General features: G+C 58.7%; 1 protein-coding gene across 2 annotated transcripts; it reads left to right on the top strand.

Annotated features, from left to right (window-relative positions):
- The first annotated feature begins 1,100 nt into the window (after positions 1-1,100).
- CCDC124 (coiled-coil domain containing 124) lies at positions 1,101-20,206 on the top strand. Of its 2 annotated transcripts, XM_075902759.1 has the most exons (5): positions 1,191-1,331; positions 5,324-5,495; positions 16,749-16,935; positions 17,665-17,779; positions 18,012-20,206. In XM_075902759.1, the coding sequence occupies exons 2-5, from the start codon at positions 5,337-5,339 to the stop codon at positions 18,214-18,216; spliced, it is 666 nt and encodes a 221-aa protein (XP_075758874.1). In that variant the 5' UTR covers positions 1,191-1,331; positions 5,324-5,336; the 3' UTR covers positions 18,217-20,206. The 2 variants fall into 2 exon arrangements, with proteins under 2 accessions (XP_075758873.1, XP_075758874.1); XM_075902758.1 differs by lacking the exon at positions 5,324-5,495 and having other exon boundaries at positions 1,101-1,331.
- The last annotated feature ends 747 nt before the right edge of the window (positions 20,207-20,953 follow it).

Raw genomic sequence — 20,953 nt, forward strand, 5'->3', positions numbered from 1 at the left:
CGGTTTTCTGGACCATTTTCTACCCCCTAAGGCTACGTCTACACGGTAGCCTTTTCCCGCAAAAACATATGCAAATGAGGCTAAGCGTGGAATATCGCCAGGCCTCATTTGCATAAGTAATGAGCGCCCGGTTTTGCGCAAGAGGCTTTTGCGCAAAAATGAGCTGTGTAGATGGCTCCTTTTTGCGCAAAACCCCCTTCTTGCGCAAGGGCCATTCTTCCTCATTAGCTGCAAGCAATGGCAGTTACTGTCACCCCCGCTGCTATGGTATTCCTGGCTCGTCTTGCTCTGGTTTAAGGATGTTCAGAGGCGGGAAACTGGCTAAGGGTGCATCTACACTGCAGATGCAAAATGCAGGACAATGTAGCACTTTAAAGACTAACAAGATGGTTTATTAGGTGATGCGCTTTCGTGGGCCAGACCCACTTCCTCAGATCAAATAGTGGAAGAAAATAGTCACAGCCATAGATACCAAAGGATACAATTAAAAAAAATGAACACATATGAAAAGGACAAATCACAGTGCAGAACAGGAGGGTGATGCGGGGGGGGGGGGGGGGGGAAGGTAAGTGTCTGTGAATTGATGATATTAGAGGTGGGGAGAGGTGTCTGTGAGCTAATACCATTAACTCACAAACATCCCACTCTCCCCACCTCTAATATCATCAATTCACAGACACTCACCTTCCTTTCCCCCCCCCCTGCATCCCCCTCCTGTTCTGCAATGTGATTTGTCCTTTTCATGTGTGTTCATTTTTTGTAATTGTATCCTTTGGTATCTATGGCTGTGACTATTTTCTTCCACTATTTGATCTGAGGACGTGGGTCTGGCCCACGAACGCTCATCACCCACAACCCGGCGGGCGCAGCGGCCGCGCCAGCGTGGGGCGCGGCAGCACAGTGATGACGTAGCGCCGGTGGCCGCCATCTTTGTGCGGGGCGCGGTGTGAGGCTGGGCGGGGAGCGGAAACGGGACGTGCCCTAGTCGCGCACCCCCCCCCCCACCCCCCTGCCGCCGCCTAGCGCCCACGACCGGGCTGCGGGGCGCGTTCTCCGCACGGCGCCCCCGCCAAGGGGTAAGCGGGCGGGGCGAGCCCAGCCTGCCCCGCACAAAGATGGCGCCCGGGCGGAAGCGCGTCGCAGGCGTGGGAGGACCCCAGCGGTGGAAGGACCCTGCCGGGCCCCGCCCACGGGCCTCCCCGGCGTCCGGCTCCCTCCCCCGCCCCCACCCGTCACGGCGGCCGGGCCCGGCCGCTCCCCCCTCCGCTCAGGCGGGGATAAGGCGCCTCGTGACGGGCAAAGCGAGCGACGGGCGGAGCCGCAGGCGGCAGGTAAGAGCCGGGGGGGGGGGGGCGGGGCTCGTGTGCCGGGGGGGGAGAGTCTGTGGGGATCAGGCCGGGGGGGGGGGGGGGGGAGCGTGTGGGGGGAGGGGAGTGGATTCTGGGGGAGCTGGGGGGTCAGGCCGTGGGGGGGAGCGTGTGGGGGGGGGGAGCCTATGGGGGTCAGGCCGTGGGGGGGGAGCGTGTGGGGGGAGGGGAGTGGATTCTGGGGGGGGGCTGTGGGGGTCAGGCCGTGGGGGGGGGCTGTGTGTCAGGCTGTGGGGGATGGGGAGCCTGTGGGGGATGGGTGTCAAGCTGCGGGGGGGGGGAGGACAGTCTGGGGGGGGAGCTGAGTATCAGGCTGGGGGGAGGAGGGGGAAGGTTCACCTGGCTGTGTTTTGGGATGCATCTTACTGAATCTGGTGGGGTACAATGAGGGGGGGGGCAGGCCTAGGTGGGATTCCATGTAACCATTATCCCAAAGCGTCTGTTCTTTGGGAGGGGTTCCCGTCATCAAGAGCTATGGGATTCATTAGACTTCTGTCTCCCTTTCTCTTCCCCTTCTGTTCTGTGTCTGTCAGGCCTGCTCTGGGGGTGGGGCACAGTCTGTTTTCCCTGCTGGGGGGGCTCATCTTCAGGAAGGAGCAAAGTGAATTCATTAACCTTTAGAGCATCTTTGCGAGAAGACTCACTTCTATCAGAGGGGTAGCGCCTGGACTGTCCCGCTGCCCGCGTGCTCTGCGGCTTTGCTCTGCGTCTCCCAGATCAGCAGACCAGGGAGACGGAGCAAAGCCGTGGAGGACTTGGGCGGTCCCGCCACCCCCGTCTCCCTGGTCTGCTGGGGGGGGGTGCAGCTAGTGCCCCCTCCCCCTCCAGCAGACCAGGCTTTTCTTGCCTACCCCTGGGGTAGAGCAGCTGGGGGCTGCCGGGTTGGTCCCGCAGCGCCGCTCCGGACCAACCGGGCAGCATCCCAGCTGCTCTGCCCCAGGCGTCCTGATTCAGCCGCTGCTGGTCAGTTTCAACAGCGGCTGAATCAGGACGCCTGGGGCAGAGCAGCTGGGGTGCTGCTGGGTTGCTCCAGTAGCGCCGAGGAGCCGCGCTACTGGAGCAACCCAGCAGCACCCCAGCTGCTCTGCCCCAGGCGTCCCCAAGTCAGCCGCTGCTGAAACTGACCAGCGGCTGACTATAGGAAGCCTGAGGCAGAGTTGCTCTGCCCCAGGCTTCCTGGAATCAGCCGCTGATCAGTTTCAGCAGCTGACTTGGGGACGCCTGGGTTTCTTAAGTTGAATCTGTATGTAAGTCAGAACTGGCGTCCAGATTCAGCCGTGGTTGAAACTGATCAGTTTCAGCAGCGGCTGACGCCAGTTCCGACTTACATACAGATTCAACTTAAGAACAAACCTACAGTCCCTATCTTGAACGTAACCCAGGGACTGCCTGTAGCCAATGCAATTTGTATCGACTATATGATTAGTTGATAGGCGCCTCTGCGGAGCCGCAGGAGGGTTAGCTCTTAAAATCACTTGAGGCCATGAATAGAAGCATCCAGGCTATTTTTGAGTTATGATGTGGAAGGCATGAAGATACAATGACCGTTGGCAGACCTAAGTTCTTTGACGCGCTGAGAATAACCATAGTGCAGTGGGGTAGGAGGCGGAAGATAAATGCTCTTTCTGTCTTCTTTACATCCCAAAGATATGAAAGAGGCTTGAGTGAGCATGCAGACCATGGGCACCAGCTGTGCTGTTACTGCATCAGAAGGGCTCTTATTTTTGCTCCCATTAATGACCTGAAGTGTTTTTGTAGAGCAGGAAAGCGGTCATGCGTTTTCCTCTGTGAATGACTAGTTGGGAGAATCCTTACCGCAGACGCTTAATAGTCACCAGCAGCTCTGTGCATGTAGAACAGGCATGGATGCATGGCATCTGTCGGTAGTATCTGAGTGACTGGCTCAGCTCAATCCTTTTGTTGTGTTTTGGCGGCGGTTAGTTTGCTTGGAGAGAGGAAATAACTGGTTTTCTTCAGAATGCACAGTCAGGGACCTCTAGTGGAGTAACAGCAGCTTATCATGAAGGAAAATCTTTGTTTTTCCAGACCTTTGGCTTGCTTGGATAATGGAGTTTTTCTTTTTAAGGGTCAAAGTCTCAAAGGAAACCTAGAATTTCATTCTGCAGCCATAGCAGATTTTGTGTGTTCGTGTAAGTTGGGTGGCGTCTCAGGCCAGCTTGTCAGCCCTGAATCTAAATCGTCGTGGAAAGGAAATATTGTGTACGGAGGTTGCTCCACGTTGCAAGAAACACCAATGCTCAACCTGTCTGCGGCACTTTTCATTTTCAAAGCACTCTGCAAATCTTAACTAATCGGCTGCCTGCCCCTGAGCAAGTCAGCCTGGGGCATGTCCCCATCTTAGAGATGCTGGGTTTCGAACTTGAGTCAATGGCTCTTCGTTCTCTCTGTGAGCTCAAAGCCGTTGGATCCAGGCTTGGGCTACCTGCCGGTGGTATGTCAGTGTAGCCATGTGTGAAAAAACCACACCTTGGACTGACCCCGCTGTGCTGACAGTAGGAATGTGAACCGTTAACCCATGGCCCAGCATGTCACACTGCGGGTGGGGTGGGGTGGGGGGTGCTCCAACCCGGCTGGAGTAACCCTGCCTGTGGCAGGCCTGGCTTGCCCGAAGCAGGATGCTGTGCCATGGCGGGGGGGCCCTCTCCAGCCCCCCGACTTGCCATACCAGAGCTGCCCCCCTGTTTGAGCGGTTAACTGGTTAAATCTAAAGTTTAACTGATTAAACGGGATGTTACTAGGGGTGCTGCCGGCTAACCGTTGAACCGATAAGGAACTGCAGACCAGTTAACTGTCCCGGTTAACTGCAACAATCCCTCTCTCCCCCACCCCCCGCCGCGTGCACTGCATTTCAAACTCAGACCCAGCCTGCCGGCTCTTAGCCGTCTGTCACCCTGCACTGCTGCCTTCCTGGAGTGGAGCTGGGAGCGCACTGGCTGCTGGCCCTGCCCCTGGGGGGAAGGAGGGGGGAGTCACCGTGAAACCCAGGGGTGGGCAATAATTTTTGAAGTGGCCCCAGGCTGCCCTGGAAGGGGCGGGGCCTCAGGCAGAAGGGGCGGGGCCAGGACTCTTCTGTGCTTCCCCACCCACAGACCCTAATTGGTCTGGGGATGGGGTGTGTGCAAAGTCTTTGGCCCCCCCCCAAGAACCGCCAGCTGTTCCAAACCACCAGCTGTTCCCTCTATGTGCCCATGCCCCTGGCGGTGGGAGGAGGCTTCCTGTGCTCCTCCCCTGCCCCCAGATTAATCAGGTCCCGGGGCGGGGGAGCACGGGAAGTCTCTTGCTCCCTGCCTCCGCCCTGCTTAGAGTCAACTGCCAGCTGTTACTCAGCTGATGGTTGACTAAGTGCCAAGCCCCTTGCAGGGTGGGAGGAGACTTCACGCGCTCTCCCCGCCCCCAAGCCCTGATTGGCCCGGGGGTGAGGGGAGTGCGCCAAGTCTCCTCCCCTCCGCCCCTGTCCCGCAAGGAGCGTGCGGTGCTTAGAAGCGCTACACCCCTCTCAGGGCAGGAGGAGACTGCGCGCTTCCCCCGGTTCCCAAGCCCTGACTGGCCTGGGGTTGAGAGGAGTGGCAGGGCCTCCGTGGGCCAGATCAACTTGCTTGGGGGGCGGGGGCAGCCCGTGGAGGCTCTTTCGCCCACCCCAGGGTAACGGCTAAGAAACACAGAGGGTCCACAGTTATTAGCACAACCACTTTCTAACCTCCCCCCATGTTGCATCCCGAGCTGGCAGAGCCCCAGCGCGGCCACCGCTACGGGAACAGGCTTCTGCCAAAGCAGCTAACGTCCCTGCGGCGCTGGGGCCCTTCGCTGGCCGCAAGGCGAGGCTCAGCTGTCGCCCCGGTGGGAATGACCGTCCCTCTGTGCGATGAGAGCTGATCCTGACTGGCGAGCGCTTGGGCAATGCCTTCTCCCTCTTCCCCCCCCCCCCCCCCCTGCAGAGCACCCTGAGGGATGCCCAAGAAGTTCCAGGGCGAGAACACCAAGGCGGCTGCTGCCCGCGCCAGGAAGGCCGAGGCGAAGGCAGCGGCCGATGCCAAGCGGCAGCAGGAGCTGGAGGATGCCCTGTGGAAGGATGAGGACAAACACGTCCTGAGGAAGGAACATAGGAAGGTAAATGGGTGAGGTGCTGGGAGGGGAACGTGGGTGCCCAGGAAGCTTGGGGCCGAAACTCCCCTTCCGGGAGTTGCTCCTGTTCTCCTGTGTCCCGGCTCCGGTGGGGGTGGAAGCCCCGTCCTGTAGCTTTTGAGGCCCGATAGCTAGAACTCGTGGCTACCCTGGGAGCGAAAGGAAGCAGAAGGTAACAGATGTGCAGCTCGAAGTGAGGATGGTAGAATCATAGGACTGGAAGGGACCTCGAGAGGTCATCGAGTCCAGCCCCCCACCCTCAAGGCAGGACCAAGCTCCGTCTACACCATCCCTGACAGATGTCTATCTAACCTGTTCTTAAATATCTCCAGAGAGGGAGATTCCACCACCTCCCTTGGCAATTTATTCCAATATTTGACCACCCTGACAGTTAGGAATTTTTTCCTAATGTCCAATCTAAACCTCCCCTGCTGCACTTTAAGCCCATTACTCCTTGTCCTGTCCCCAGAAACCAAGAGGAACAAATTTTCTCCTTCCTCCTTGTGACACCCTTTTAGATATTTGAAAACCACTATCATGTCCCCCCTTAATCTTCTTTTTTCCAAACTAAACAAGCCCAGTTCATGAAGCCTGGCTTCATAGGTCATGTTCTCTAGACCTTTAATCATTCTTGTCGCTCTTCTCTGGACCCTTTCCAAATGGTAGATAGCGACTGATTGACTAATCGAATAGTCGATTGATTTTGTATCGATTAGTCGACAGGGCGAGTCCACCTTTGAAGTGTAGCAACAGCCTTAGGGCTCCCCGCAGCGTTTCAAAGCGGAAGTGCCACGTACCGCCCGGGAGCAGCGGGGGATCCCCAGCTGGTCCTGGGCTCCACGAGGTGCAGGGACACCCTGGCTGCTTTGAAGTACCTCCCCTCTCCCCCCCTTTCTGATAGAGGCAGCAAGGAAAGCAACTAGTCGACTCGTCCTTCTGTGGTGGCACGTCGGGTACCCCCCGATCCTGCACCCCGGCTACAGCAAGATGAGACTCTGCCAACCGGTAGTAGAGAAAAGGTTTATTGCTCCTCCAGGATACAGCATGGACGTGATGTGGTTTCAGGAGTCAGGGCCAGGGTGCCTCAGGCCTCTTGGATTAGGGGGTCCATTGTCATCACTAGACCCTCAGCTAAGGCTGCTTCCTTCATGTTCCCCAGCCAGCAACTGCCCCTTCCCCCCCAAAACCCAGTGTTGGTCTCTGCCTCTCTCCCGTTGTCTCTCCCCCTGGGAATCCCCTGTTATCTCCTCAGGCTGAGCCTAGGTGTCTGGGTTAATACACCTGCGTGTGAGTCCGTGGGAATCTCACATCACAGCGCAGGGGGACCCCGGGTTACAGAGCAGACAGCCCCCCCACTACGCTGCACCTTCACATCCCTAGCTTAAAGCTGTGGTAGATGACAGGTGTGTTATGAGCAAGACCCGATAAGTCATTCTGCTCTACTCTGCGCTGGTTAGGCCTCAGTTGGAGTCTTGTGTCCAGTTCTGGGCACCACATTTCGAGAAAGATGTGGAGAAATTGGAGAGGGTCCAGAGAAAAGCAACCAGAATGATTCAAGGTCTAGAGAACATGACCTATGAGGGAAGGCTGAAGGAATTGGGTTTGTTTAGTTTAGAAAAGAGAAGACTGAGGGGGAACATGATGGCAGTTTTCAGGTATCTAAAAGGGTGTCACAAGGAGGAAGGAGAAAACTTGTTCATCTTGGCCTCTGAGGATAGAACAAGAAGCAATGGGCTTAAACTGCAGCAAGGGAGGTTTAGGTTGGACATTAGGAAAAAGTACCTGGCAGGGTGGTCAAACACTGGAATAAATTGCCCAGGGAGGTTGTGGAATCCCCATCTCTGGAGATATTGAAGAGTAGGTTAGATAAATGTCTATCAGGGATGGTCTAGACAGTATTTGGTCCTGCCATGGGGCGGGGGACTGGACTCGATGACTCTCGAGGTCCCTTCCAGTCCTAGTATTCTAGGATTCTATGACTGAGCTTGGACCAGAACGGCTCTTCCTGAATCTGTCCAGGTGGTGGCAGTAACGTATGGATTGGTCTGCATGTGAGCCCCGCGCCGGATCTTCTAATTGCCTGCCAATGACAAACGCGGCTTGGTAGAGAAAGGAGGACGCAAGCCCTGGGGATAGAACGCCACAGGAGGCGTGGTGGCTTTTTCTGTTGATAAAACGTTTCTCCTCCTCCGTCCTGCTCCCGGCAGTTGCTGACCACCCGAGCTCTTGCGTTGTGGACTGTTTAAGCACTAACGAGGCTGCCCATATGGTGGCAGGTTAATATCTGGTCAGCAGGAATATCTGAAAGGCGACATCAAGGCCAGGCTGACGTGCTTGTGCCTGTCATTGGGTGACTCAGCTGGGGCACTTGCGCTTGCTGGATCTTTAAGCGTACAGCGTTTTGTGACGCTCCCTGCTAATGGACGGCAGGATGTCTGTCTCGGCTTGGCTGCGTAAGGGCACGCCTGAGCTAACGGACGTGGGTTTCTATGCTCCACTATTTCTAGCAACAAAGCACTTCTTGCCCCTTTTCCTAGGGGATTCGAGGTTGTGCTTGTACACGGGAGGCAAATTACACAAACGAGACGCGGGCAGCGTGGCCCAGTGGTTAGGGCACTGAACTGGAACGTGGACCTGGTTTCTGTTCCAATCTGCAGCGGCCATGCAGCATGGCCTTTGGCCCATCCCCTCTCTGTGTCTCTGCATCCTCTCCTGTCCTTTGCCGGGTCCGTTTCGGATCCACGCCCCTCGGGGTGCAGTTTGTCTTGCTTTGCACTAAAACTGGCCAGCAGGAGGGAGCCTGTATGTGCTACTGTCTGAATACAGATAGAATCCTAGAACACTAGGGCTGGAAGGGACCTCGAGAGGTCATCGAGTCCGGTCCCCTGCCCTCATGGCCGGACCCAGCACTGTCTAGACCATCCCTGACAGATGTCTATCTAAGTGCTCTTAAATACCTCCAGAGATGGAGATTCCACTGTCGGGGCTGTAAAGTGCCCGTACCCCTCTAAATGTAGCTCTGTTGCCTTGCTCAGGCTCCAGATCCTGCCGTTTCTGCTCAGAGGGCCGAAGGAAAAGGCCCCTTGTACCAGGCTGCAGTGCAAATGCAGACAATATGTCTGTCCTCAGCCACGCTCGTCTTCCCCCCCTCCTCCTCCCTCGCTGAGCACATCCCACCTTGCACGCCAGGCCAGCCTGTTGACTCAAGGCATTCCCTTCGCCCTGCCCTGCTAAAGCGCCGTGTGTTTATTTTTCCTCTTGCAATTATCGAAAGCGCAGGCTGGCTGGGGAATGCTGAAGCCATGCGCCAAGTGAGTTTGCAGGTAGCGCTGAAGGATGACGGATTATCAAAACAAATCTACCAAGTATTAGGGGAAGAGTCGTCAAATTGACTAACTGTCTAGGGCTCCCGTGACACCCGCGCTGCTGCCTGTCCCGAAAGCACAAAGCTAACATTGGAAACGCTCTCCGGCTTCAGAGGCTTTTGATGATACCTCTCTGGAGAGCAGATGTCCTTCAAAGAAAACTCTGCGGGGGGGGGGAGGCCCGGCGAAAGGGAAAACCAATGCAAGAATAACACTGAGCACTCCATTTATTTACAGCTTTATACATCCAGCGCTGCTAAAATGCGGCTGATTCTGAGTAGGGATGTAATAGTGCAGTCCAGTGTTTCCCAAATAGTGCTCCGCTGAACCCTGGGATTCCGCGAGAGCCTGATCACACACCCCGCCCCGGCTGCCCCAGAGCCGGTCTCAGGGACAGGCAAGCTGGGCAGTTGCCCGGGGCTGCCTCTTTCAAGGGGCTGCTGGCCACTGTGGTCTGAGGAGTGGGCCGTTGTTGTTTTCTGGTTGACCAGTTTCCCCCAGCGTGGGGTGGTTTTTTTTTTTTTTTTTTTAAAAAGGTTCTGTGGCCAAATAAAATTGGGAAACATTGGGGTAGTTGATTAACCAATAAGCAAAACCTTTAGGTTAATGCTACAGACTACATGCATCCTCCCCCCCCCCCCCCCCCCACGCACACATGCCAGTAAATTTTTTAGCAGGCTGGCCAGCAGCCTGGTACAGTCCCAGCTTGCGACAAGTTGGGAACCTCCCTCTGCTGCAGCTCTGCATTTAAAGTGCACTAGGAGCCGGGTGGGCAGGCAGCCCGGCTCACTTCCAGCTTGTGCTGGGTCCAGGAGCCCCGGACAGGGGCTGCTGCCACCCAGTGCTGCTGCCTCTGATGCAGAGGCAGCAGCGCAGGGCAGCAAGGGCTCCTCGGGAGTGAGGCCGGAGCGCGCTGGCTGCCAGCCCCATCCCCAGGACTCTAGAATAGTCGACGAACCGAATAGTCGATTAACATCATGAATCCTTTTCACTTAAGTGATAATTAACGTCCCTAATTGGGAGGCGGAGGAGAGCATGTGGCAGTGCCGTAGCACCGCTGGGAGCGGGGGTAGAAATGGTAGCAAGGAAGCTTGCCCTCCGGCCTGCAAAGAAGGAGGCTGCTCCGACATTGGGGAGCTTTTAAAGCTCCGGGTTCAGCCCGAAGTTGGGCTGCCCCAGCCTTGGCTTTCAGAACTGGTGAAACCCGGCTGCGTGCAGGAGGCTCAGCTGAGGTCCTGAGCTGTCTTGGGAGAATTGTGCACTGTTCTAACGGGGGAGAGGGGCTTGGAGATCCGGGTCCTCTCGGCTGGGTGGGAGCATCCTGCGGAGACTGGCCATGTTAGGCCGGTCGCGCCTGCACCGGTTGCTGGAGAGCTGCCTCCTGTAGCTTGCTCCCGGGGGAGTTTGGCACCACTGAGCGGCGCAGCATTTCTGTTCTGCGTAGGATTTCACTGATTCCCTGCAGGGGCTGCTGCTGGGGGCCACTGGACCCAGCAGAGCCTGGCTCCCAGCTCGCGGGGTGCCTGAGAGGGAGGCCTGGCAGGCCTTGAACAAAGGAGGTGGCCTGTGGGCGTTTACGGAGGCAAAGGGAGGGCTGAAGCCCCTCGTACTGGGAGGCCGTTTGCTCTCTTCCCCCTTCCCTGGTTGTTAGGGAGCGAGAGGAAAGCGCACGCTTTGGGCCGCTTACTCCCAGCTGGGGGGGGGGGGGGGGGAATTCATGCAAGCTGCATACTTTCCTCTCGCTCCCTGATCGTGAGGGGGAAGGGGAGGGCGTTAGCCCCTCTGCCCTCCCTAACCGGCGCCCTGACATGTTGGTTGCAGCCGTGCACTGAGTGGAGTCTCGCTCGGTGGGGAGGGAGGCCCGTTGGTTCTGTGCATACCGACTGCCAGGTCCAATTCTCTGCAGGCTGGGAGACCCAGCTGCGCCAGGGTAGGGCGACTGACCTCCCATCCGGACAGTAGGATTTTGGGGTGCAGATGACCGGGCTGGAGTAGGCCGCCAGCTCTCCTGAAATGCCCTCTGCACACGCGCACCCATCCCCCCTCCTTCCCCTTCCCCAGCAGCCTCCTCTCTTTGCAAACTTGAGTTGCAGTAACCTCACGGGGGCAGGGCAAAACCCGGAATCAACTGCAAGACTGGAGGGGCAACATTCCCCCCCCCTCGATGTGCCCAGCGGGCCAGTGTGACACGCTCAGACTGAGATGCCCCACAAACGCGTCCCAGAGCCACAAGAACAGGGTTGTCCCTGGGGTGCCTTGACCTCTCGACTCCTGGGAGAACGGCTCTTGTCTGCGCTGTTAGACACGCGCCGATGGGGATTTGGAAATAATCAACGACCGAACTAAGTGAAGCTGCTCTGCTGACGTCGTGGCGTTTGGACACCTACAATCGGCGGAATTTTAAAATGTTGGCGCGCGGGACTTCTCGGTTTTGGTGCGGATTCTCCCCGCCCGGGATGCTAGCTGTCCTCTCGGCCGGAGAACGGACTCTTGCAAGGGATTCAAATCGTGTTTTGCCCGGTTTTCCTGGCTGTTGCAGGCTGCAGTTCAGTGACAGGCAGCTTTGAAGGGCCGGGAAAGCCGTTCCCTGCCAGGGATGACCGCTCAGCCAGCTGCCTGGAATCCCTTTGACACTCTCGCCTGTGCGCAGGTGGAAGCACCGTGCTGTTTCCCACCACTTCTCCCTCTGCTTCACAGGCTTCCTCAAATGTCAGCCTACAGGAAGTCGTGGCTCTTAGCTTCTGCGCTCCAGTTGGGACGCCGGAAATCCGAGGCCACCTCCTTTTCAAGAGCAGGCTTGTTGTCTCAGCCAGCGAGTTAAAGGGCTGTGCATTTACTAGGCCTCTTTCCGGAGCTACGTAGTCATGTGCTAGAAAGGGGCAGATGTCTCCCACAATTTGGCTGCTCTGCTAGCTTCTGAATGCTGTGACGTTCTGGGCAGCCTGGCCCGTGGGGTGCAGGCCCACACCTCTGTCTGCTCACGTGCTTGTTCTGCCGTGTTCTCACAGGCAGGCAAGTGGCAAATATCCCGGACTGAGGGCGGGATGGCTCTTGTGTGCAGCACCGCGCCTTCCTTAAAGGAGGCAGTGGATCGGGTAACTAGGCCTCGCGTCCGGATCCTGAGTTGAGTGGTGCTGAGCTTGGGGATGAGTGAGAAATGAAGGGGGAGAGTGGAGTCTAGTGGCCAGAGCACAAGAAGAGGAGATCTGGGGTTAGGCCAAAATACTAATTCCGGCATGGCTGCTGACTTTCCCTCTGGTTTCCCCCACCCGCAACATGGCTCAGCAGGGGGGTTTTGAGGGCCGACCAATCGAACGGACGTGGAATTCCTCCAAGCGCTCCGTGGTCTTATTCCAGCTGGCTTATATGCCCTTCTTCTTCTGGCTGTGCCCGGCTTGGTGTTGCCTGGCTCTTCTGCCAGCGAAAAGCGCCAGCTCTTCTAGCCGAGATCTTTGTGGGGCACCTCGGAGGCTCATGCCAAGAGGTCGCTTGGGAGCATGGCTGCTTCGTCAGCCCGCCTGCTCAGAGCCATGCGCCTCTGACCTTTCTCCCGCCAGGGTAGGAGGGGGGAACTCATTGGGAAAGTTGAATGAGTCGGTTCTCGCTTGGCCGATTCTCGGCAAGGCTGGAAATTGTCTTCTGAATTGTGAGAGAGGCATGGCAGCAGAGTGCCCAGCCAAGGAAATCTCTCTTTCCTGGAACCTGTTGACTCTCGTTGTTGGGGGTTTCTCTTCCGGCTGGCCGCTTGCTTTGCTTGTGTGCTTCCTTTAGAAGAATGGGAGTGTCCCTTACGCTAGAGCACTTGTGCAGACAACCGCAGTGTAAACGTTGGGTGTTGTCACTCGTACGAAAAGCCCCCTCGGTAGAAATGAGACCGCCCCCTAATTGTCGAAACCCTCATTCTTGGCCTGGAATTTCAAGCTGTTCTCCGCCTACGGAGACCTCTTCCCTGAAGGGTCGTCCCCTAAATGACTGAACTCAGCGCTGCTTTGGCCCGGGACCTGCGTAGACTTGGGAATTTAGGTTTTTAAACATTGGCCTCCTGTGCCCCCAAGCCTCGTTATTGATTCCTGGTGTCCCTGCCGGCGCCGCAGCACCGTCGTCTTCCCACTTTGAACCCAGGGCCGGCCCAGGAAAGCAAAGGGCAGGTGGCGAAATCTGCGGGTGGATGGTTTGCGAGCCTGGTGACCAGCTAGTCATGAATTGGGCTTGATTATGTTCTACAGCCGGGGTGGGGGACCTCAGGCCTGGCAGCCCCTGGCTTGCCTGGATCTGGTCCCTGAAGCTCAGCGCCCCCCCCCCCACCCTGGTCCCAGCATTGGGGAGCCCACGCTGGCATTCCAGCCTCTCTGCTGTCCCACCATGGGCTGGAGCACACACAGTCTACTGGACTGGGCCCCCCTAGGCTCCAGTGTGCGAGCGGAATGTGGGGGGCAGCTTTCTCCTCAGTTGGGGGCCAGATATTTTGGGGCGGGTTTTTTTTGCTTCTCACTTGTATGTTTTCCCCGACTGATTTTTTTTTTTCTGTGGGTCAGTGGCCCCCAACCTCAAAAAAGGTTCCCTACCCCTGTTGTACAACTAGAAGCCTCTCAGTGGTAAACACGAGAGGGCAGGGAGTAGCGTTGTCGAGTGGTCACAGCAAGGGACTCTTCGTCAGGATTTGTGGGGTCTGTCTGCTTGGCTACTAACTTGTGGCACGAGCTGGGCCGGGGGAGGGAGAGCACAAGTTGCTGCTCTCCCGTGCCTCAGTTTCCCCATCTGTGTAAAGAGCTGGGCAGCATAGGGGCTAGTGGAATGCACGGCACCATTTCCTGGATTTCTGTGCCGAGAGAAGAGCACCGCAGGCTCCGTGGCTCAGCGGACGTCTTCTAAAACCAGTCGCCCTGCTAGCAAAGGGAGTGAAAGGCCAATTTCTCTAACTGTGAATCATAGTTCTGTCCTGAAACGTCCTGGGTCCCTCCCTCCCGATCGTTGTCACTGGTGGAGCTGCTGCCTGACTGAGGAATCCCTGTGCCAGGGATTCCCCTGGGTTACGGTGTTTGGTCGTACACGGGCACCCGCGGGATGCAAGTCGTTGTGCTTTACAAGAGTCTGTGTTCTAGACACACCACACCCGTGTCGCCAGCACGTGGCTGGTTCGGCGGTGGTCACGAAAGGTCTGTCTCCTTTAATTACTCGGGCGCTCTCAGGTAGCGTGTTCAGTGGTTGCTTCTGGCGTAACTAACAAGGTGGGTCCCACTACAGGTTGGATGTCCCTGGGCTGGCGCCCATGGGATCTGACCGGTCCCAAGGGAGATCTGGGGGCGGGGGGAGATGCCAGCTTCCCTGCTGGGCTACTCTTGGGCTCCTCTCTCCAGACTCTTGGCCCCGTGAGCTGCAGCTCCTAGCCCTGCCCCCCAGCCAGAGTCCCAGCAGCCCCCCTAGCTGCAGGCTCTGCTGCCCTGTGAGCTCCCCCCAGCAAAGGAATGGGTGCTGGAGCCAAGCAGGAGGAGGGCTGCCGGATGCAAACCACCCCTCTCGGTTCTCTCCGCCGGCGCCTGGGAGCTGGGCTTTGGCTGCGCAGTGGTTCCCCTCAAACTGCCGGCAGGAGGGAGACTTCCGCTTGTGATCAGAGGTGAGGGGTGTTCAATCCAATTGCCAGTAACCTCTCCTGTGGCGGGGAGCACCAAGAGGTCGTAGGCTCTTCCTGGCTTAATCGGAGCTTGTAAGCAAAGCTTTCAGGTCCTCCAGTGGGGCGTGGCTAGGGATCCGCTTCGGAGCCGGAGGAAACCCTTCTGCTAGACAAGTCAGAGATTTCTTTGTTGAAAATCTTGTCAAGGCTTTAAAAAAAAAAATCAAAAATCAGCAGTGGAGTGAATCCCAGAAGCAGGGGTGTTACATGCATGTAAGTGACAGTGTAGCTGCTGAAAATGTCAGCGGTCACAGGCAGGCGGCAGGTGGGGGAATTGCTTCCGCGGGGCGATTCCGCTGGGCCACTTTTCTGTCCTTTTCACAAAGGAGGAACCTGCAGAACTGCTCAGCCTCATGACCAGAATGTCAGCGCTTCTGAACTTTCAAACTTTGACCCTTTCGCTCTTATTAAAATTAACAGTGGAAAACGTATCCCGATTAACGGCCTCGGGCGGCATCTCTCTCCTCCCTTGACGGGTTATATTTCACCCCGCTGACACCGCGGCGTACCAGGACACGGTTACAGATGAAGGCTGCGCAGGGGAGAAGGGGGAAACTCCCTTGTCTAATTCCTGGTCTTGAAAATCCCAGGCTGACGGGCAAAATTCTTGGCCTGCTTTTCACGAGGTCACCGGGGCAGGGGACCCGGAGGAGAAGTTTTTGTTAAACGCTGGTGCCATGTCATGTGGGCAGGAGCGAGGTGCCTTTCAGAATTGTTACTGCTAAGCAGCCAGTAGAGAGGGACGGACACACGCACGCACACACACACACACGCTGATGTAGTGCTTCCAGCAGGAGTGTAAAACATCAGTGTGCAAAGACCTGGCTTAAAACCCCCTCGTTCCCCACAGGTAAGGCATGACCTCTGGAGCGTTAAACCTTGGTATTTCCATGTTTTATGACTTATCTGAAATGCAGACGGGTGCCAATCTCTTGAGCCCTGCGTGAATACAAAATCGATATCTGCAGCCACGTCTTCATCTGCAAAAATCATCCACGGCTATACCCCTCCACAGCTCCACAGATATCTGCAGATTTGCTGGGCTCTAGATCAGGGTTCCCTCTAAGGTTTTCCATCTGTGAGTGGAGCGAGTTTTGTCTTGTGCACCAATATTGATGCCTGGTGCACAGCCTCACCGCAGCCCAGCTCCAGCTGTGGCCTATGGGGCAGTCTTCCTCCCTCCCCCCCCCCGCTATGCTGACCCCCACTGCCACCTGGGACTGTCCCCAGCAGACCCGCTGCAGCGCCACCTGGGCTGTATGATGGCTGCACCCGGGCGGGGCCGTGGTGCTATTTTTAGCACCAGTGCCCTGGCCCAGGAGCAGCTGCACCGTGGCCCCAGCAGCAGTCCTGGAAAGCCCCACCCACGGGAGCAGCTGGGGCTGTGGCTGAGTGGCAGCTGCTGGGACTGGGACCGTGGTGTTATATTTGGGACCGTGCTCCTGGGAGCAGCTGGGGCTGCCGCTGCTAGTGCCAGGACCACAGTTGGGGCCATGGTGCTATTTTTAGTACCACGGCTCAGGCTCCAGCTCCCAGCTGCTGTGTGGTGGCTGCCCAGCTGTTCCTGAGGTGGGGTGGCCACATGGCTCCATCCCCAGGGACAGCTGGGGCCGCGGCTGCGTGGCTCTGCTGAGGCAGCAGGCAGGACTGAAATATTTAGTGCGCGCCCACACAGATGCGTACCTTAGAGGGAACCCAGCTCGAGATAGGAAACGTGTATGTGCAAAAATGAGCCGCGGATCGCCACACCCGCGGGTTTGCAGAGCTCTAGCGATCTACTCATGCTAGTGCAGCGAGCTGACCTAGCAACTCGCGGGTCTGGACAGAACCAGTGGCTGTCCCGTGGTCCCGCGTGGGCAGAGCGCTCAAGGGCCGCCTCCTGTTCTGGCTACGCTCTGAAGGAGCTCGGGGGTGATGTGCTCTGAGCAGGAGAGGCGCGGTCAGCGGACTAAGCTGTCCCTGCTCTGGTGTGCGATGGGGAGGGGAGGCGCAGGGAGGGCAGGTAGGAAGTCACTAGCTGCCCAATTCCATCCCAGTCGCTTTCTCTCCAGCCCTAGCAGGAGAGCGGACTTGACGGAATGAAAAGGGGTCTCTTCCAGCGCTGTCTGCTGGGCCCCTGAGCTGCTGACTTGAGAGTGGAAGGGGGCAAGGCGGGACGAGGATTGGGGGCAGAGGTGACCTCCCCTGCTCTCTCCCTCGCAGGAAGAGAGGGAGAAGCGCCGGCTGGAGCAGCTGGAGCGCAAGAAGGAGATGCAGCGTCTGCTGGAGGAGGAAGATTCCAAGCTGAAAGGAAAGTCACCCAAACCGCTCCCCCCCGGCAAGATCACCCGGGCGCAGATCGAGGAGACCCTCAGGAAAGACCAGCAACAGAAGGAGAACGGCGACGAAGGTTTGCTGCTTCCCCGTCCTCGTGCTGCTGAACGGGCCCTCGCACGAGGGTTTGGGGGGCCTTGTGGGTGGGGCCTGGCTCGCACGAGGGTTTGGCGGGCCTTGTGGGTCGCCTGAGGGTTTGGGGGCCCTTGTGGGTGGGGCCTGGCTCGCACGAGGGTGTGGGGGGGCCTTGCGGGTCGCCCAAGGGTTTGGGGGCCCTTGTGGGTGGGGCCTGGCTCGCATGAGGGTTTGGGGGGCCTTGCAGGTCACCTGAGGGTTTGGGGGGCATTGCGGGTGGGGCCTGGCTCACAAGAGTTTGGGGGGCCTTGTGGGTCACCCAAGGGTTTGGGGGGACCTTGCGGGTGGGGCCTGGCTCACACGAGAGTTTGGGGGGCCTTGCAGGTGGGGCGCTGTGGCTCCAGAGCAAGCCGTGTGGGTCTCTTTGGCAAAGTGTGTGTGTGTGTGGGTGGGGGGGTCCCAGGGCCAGAGAGCCCCTCGCCCCCGTGTCCCGGTGAGGCACCCTAGTGGCATCCCTGCGGGGTCCCCCAGCTTCTGTGTCTGTGACGAGGAGAGCGGAGGGGTTACGCTAGCAGGAGTTAAACTTGCAGTTCACTTGCCGGGATCCAGATGGTCTGTGGGGTGGCCCTACAGGACCTGGCCAAAGAAATACACCTGCCGGGACCTGCCTGCACCTCCCAAAGGCGTCCCCTGGCTCAGGGTGGGTTTATCGTTTCTCTTCTCGTTCCAGTGGAGAAGCAGAAGAGTCACCTCGATGTTCCTCTGGAGGAAAACATCAACCGGCGAGTGCTGGAGGAAGGCACGGTGGAAGCCAGAACCATTGAAGACGCGATTGCAGTGCTCAGGTACGGGGCCGTGGCGTCGGGGGCTTCCCTAGACATTCCCCGGAAGCAGCCCTGCCTTGGAGGCAGCAGCCAGGGTGTTAAAAATGGAGCCGGCCACCTCTCACCCATCACGCACAAGGCAGGTCTTGTTCGCGAGGGATGAGACCAGGGCCGGATTCTCCCTCAGGGCCTGGGCTGGTGCCAGCCAGAAGCAACCGCGGTTCTTACGTCCCTGTCTGACTTCTCCCGACAGTGTTGCCGACGACCTGGACCGCCACCCGGAGCGCCGGATGAAAGCTGCCTTCGCCGCGTTCGAGGAGGTCAGCCTGCCCCGCCTGAAGCAGGAGAACCCCAACATGCGTCTCTCCCAGCTCAAGCAGCTCCTCAAGAAGGAGTGGATGAGGTCCCCGGACAACCCAATGAACCAGAGGCACATGACCTACAACAGCCAAAAATAGGACTGGAAGCAGCCTGCCCTCCCAGGACAGGGCTGAGCCCTCGGGCCTCCTTCAAACACGTAAGAAAATGACCCCCCCAACCCCCTCCTTGGAGCCGTGCCTCGTCTATTCCCCTGCCCCCTCCAGCTCTCTGGCTCCCTGTTGTTGGACTGCTGATTAAACGTGAGGCTTCCTGAGCCAAGCGGATGTGTGCAGCTCTTCTCGGCCTCCCCCGGGGAGCCAGGCGTGTTCTGCAACTGTCCCCTGCACGCGGCAGCCCTGTTTCTACCCTTCGGCAGCTGGGCCAGAGCAGCCGGGCTGGAATATTCAAGCTGTCGCTTCTAGAAGAGTCACTCCTGCCTGCCGTGGAGAGCCGAGTATTGTCCCAAATCTGCCACTGCCCCACGGCTGCCCTCCCGGGGCATGTGTGACTGTCTAGACCCGCCCCCAGCTGCCTCCCACCCTGGTTAACCCCCCCTCCTGTGCGCGCTGAAGTGTCTTCTCTCCACTGCGGGTGTCGCTGCCGAAACGCCGCCTCTGCGAGATTCCCCTGGTGACGCTGAGCTGGTTGCACGGGGCAGGAGCCTGGCGCGAAGGCGGCAGCTGCTCTGGAGCATAGGTTGGAGGCCTGGTGCGCAGCCCTCGGTGGCTCTGGGAGGAGGGAACGGGCATTTGCTAAGCCGCTCTCCGGCCTGCTGCTGCTCCCTCGCTTCCGCTGGCCGAGTGGGGTGAAGGTGGAACTAGCAGGAAGCTCTTCCCGCGTCTTGCGGTTCCCTCCTTCCCTGCCAGCTCCTTCGAGGCCAAGCCCAGTGGGGCCGACGAGGCGCTAGGGCATCTCGCGGCGGCGTTCCTGGCAGCCGCGGGGGCCGTCGCGCGTTGCTGTTACGGTAGGGGCGAGGGGACTCGCAGAGGGCGGCAGCCCAGCCTTCCCTGTGGATCTGGCCGCGGGGCATCAAATGCAAAATGACTTTCTCCCGCCTGCTGAAGGAAGGTGCCGGTTTTCCGCTCTGCTCTGCGTTGCCCCAGACACGCTGCTTCACGGGGAGCCCCTCCCCCCCCCCCCCCCCCTCCAGCCCACTCAGCCGGGCCATGGTGTGTCGTTAAGCCTGGACCCTCTCCCTTCCCCACGGTGCTGCTAGCAACACCAAGCGCAGCGCTAAGGCGGCTTAGCCCCAGGCAGCTACGGTGGAATCGCAGCCCTAGCATTAGTGTATAATGGCTATTCCTCCCCCCGCCCCTTCCTGCCAGACTGTGCCCTACCCACTTCCGGGCGCTGGAAACCTCCCGAGGCTGCTCCAATGACCGTGTCTCTGGGAGGCCTGGGGCGCTGGAGCCTGGTCCTCGAGCCTCATCTGCTCCCTGGGTGAGCAGGGAGCCCGCTCTCAGCTGGTGCTAACATTCTAAGGTGTCCCCCCTCCCCAAAGCAGCTCATGGCTGTGACTCCCCCCCCCCCCCCCCCCCCACAAGCACCAGAGAGGCAGCCTCCTGTACTGCCTTCACTGGGGAAATCAGGCGCCCCGGCGCAAGTTTAGGGCTGGTCTCCGTTGCTGGGGGAAGGCTTCGGGGAGGTGCCCAACTGGAGCAGGGGTGGGGGGGTTCTTTGAGGGCGCACGGCGCAGAGGCTAAGCGGAGTAGCGATGGCCGAAGCCGTCTGCAGTGGCCAGGCGGGCGCTTGGGCAGCAGGGAAGAGACGCGGGGGGGCTGTCGAGTTTACAGTGAAACAGGCCCCCTTTCCCCTGCAGCTCAGCTGCTGCTTTGGCCTCCTCTCCGGACAGGCCCCTTCCTCGCTGCCTTGTCCGTGGCCACTTTGGCCTCTCCCTGCTCCCAGTTCTGCCCCTTCCACTCTCCCCAGCAGGCGCTAGGCATCCAGCCAGCGCCAGGACAGGGCAAGGTCTGAGGGGCCGTGTCCCTCGGGGTGGGAGCGGTGCCTCTCTTGGTTTTAATCGAATATTCAAAATGGAAACCCCAGGCCGTCGGCTGCTGCGGAAATAAAGCCTTTGAGTTAAGCTGGCCCCTGCCTCCTCTTCTGCTTTGGGCGTGTCTGGTGGAGGAAGCAGAACGGTTCTAAGCCCAGGATGGGCCAGCTCGACACCGACGGGCCTGAGAGCTGGTTTGAACTGTCCCTTAACGGGCCGGGTGCTTTCTAAGCCGTAGGCACTTTGAAGGGCAGGGTGGAGTCCAGTGCTGGTGTGATGGGCCTCCTATCTCCAGGGCGTCCCCGGCCCTGCCCTGCCAGTGATGGGCATGCAGGCACTGCCCTTGGCCCTCCACAGCCCTGGCATCTGCACAGAGCCAATGGGAGGAGGCCAGGGCCCTGTGACGGAAGGGCTGCCGACCTGCTCTGATCCGAACGGGGCTCCAGTTCTCGTCCCTCCGCCCAAGGGCCCCACGGCCAGAATTGTTCAGGTTTGTGACAGGCCAGGCTGGGTCTGGGCACTGCTGAGGGGGTCTGCTCAGGGCGAATTGCTCCAACTCAGGGCTCTTTACAGCCCCTGACTCGAGACCCTTCCCCAATAGGCCACACACCGCTCACACCGAGCACTTCTGCTGCCAGTCTGGCCAGCAGGAAGCCTCGTGAGCAAAACCCCTCCGACACCCCAGCTCTTCCTGTGCCCCAATCAGTCCCGGGCCTGCACACAGGTGAGGGGTTATAGAACCCAATCTCACCTACCCCGGTCCCAGAAGACCAGCCACGGGTCCCAGTCAATTTACGCTTTGGATCTTACCCACGAGATCCCAAAGGGCCAACCCTTTAGAC

Source organism: Pelodiscus sinensis, chromosome 19, assembly GCF_049634645.1.
Source record: "Pelodiscus sinensis isolate JC-2024 chromosome 19, ASM4963464v1, whole genome shotgun sequence".
Taxonomy (NCBI): domain Eukaryota; kingdom Metazoa; phylum Chordata; order Testudines; family Trionychidae; genus Pelodiscus; species Pelodiscus sinensis.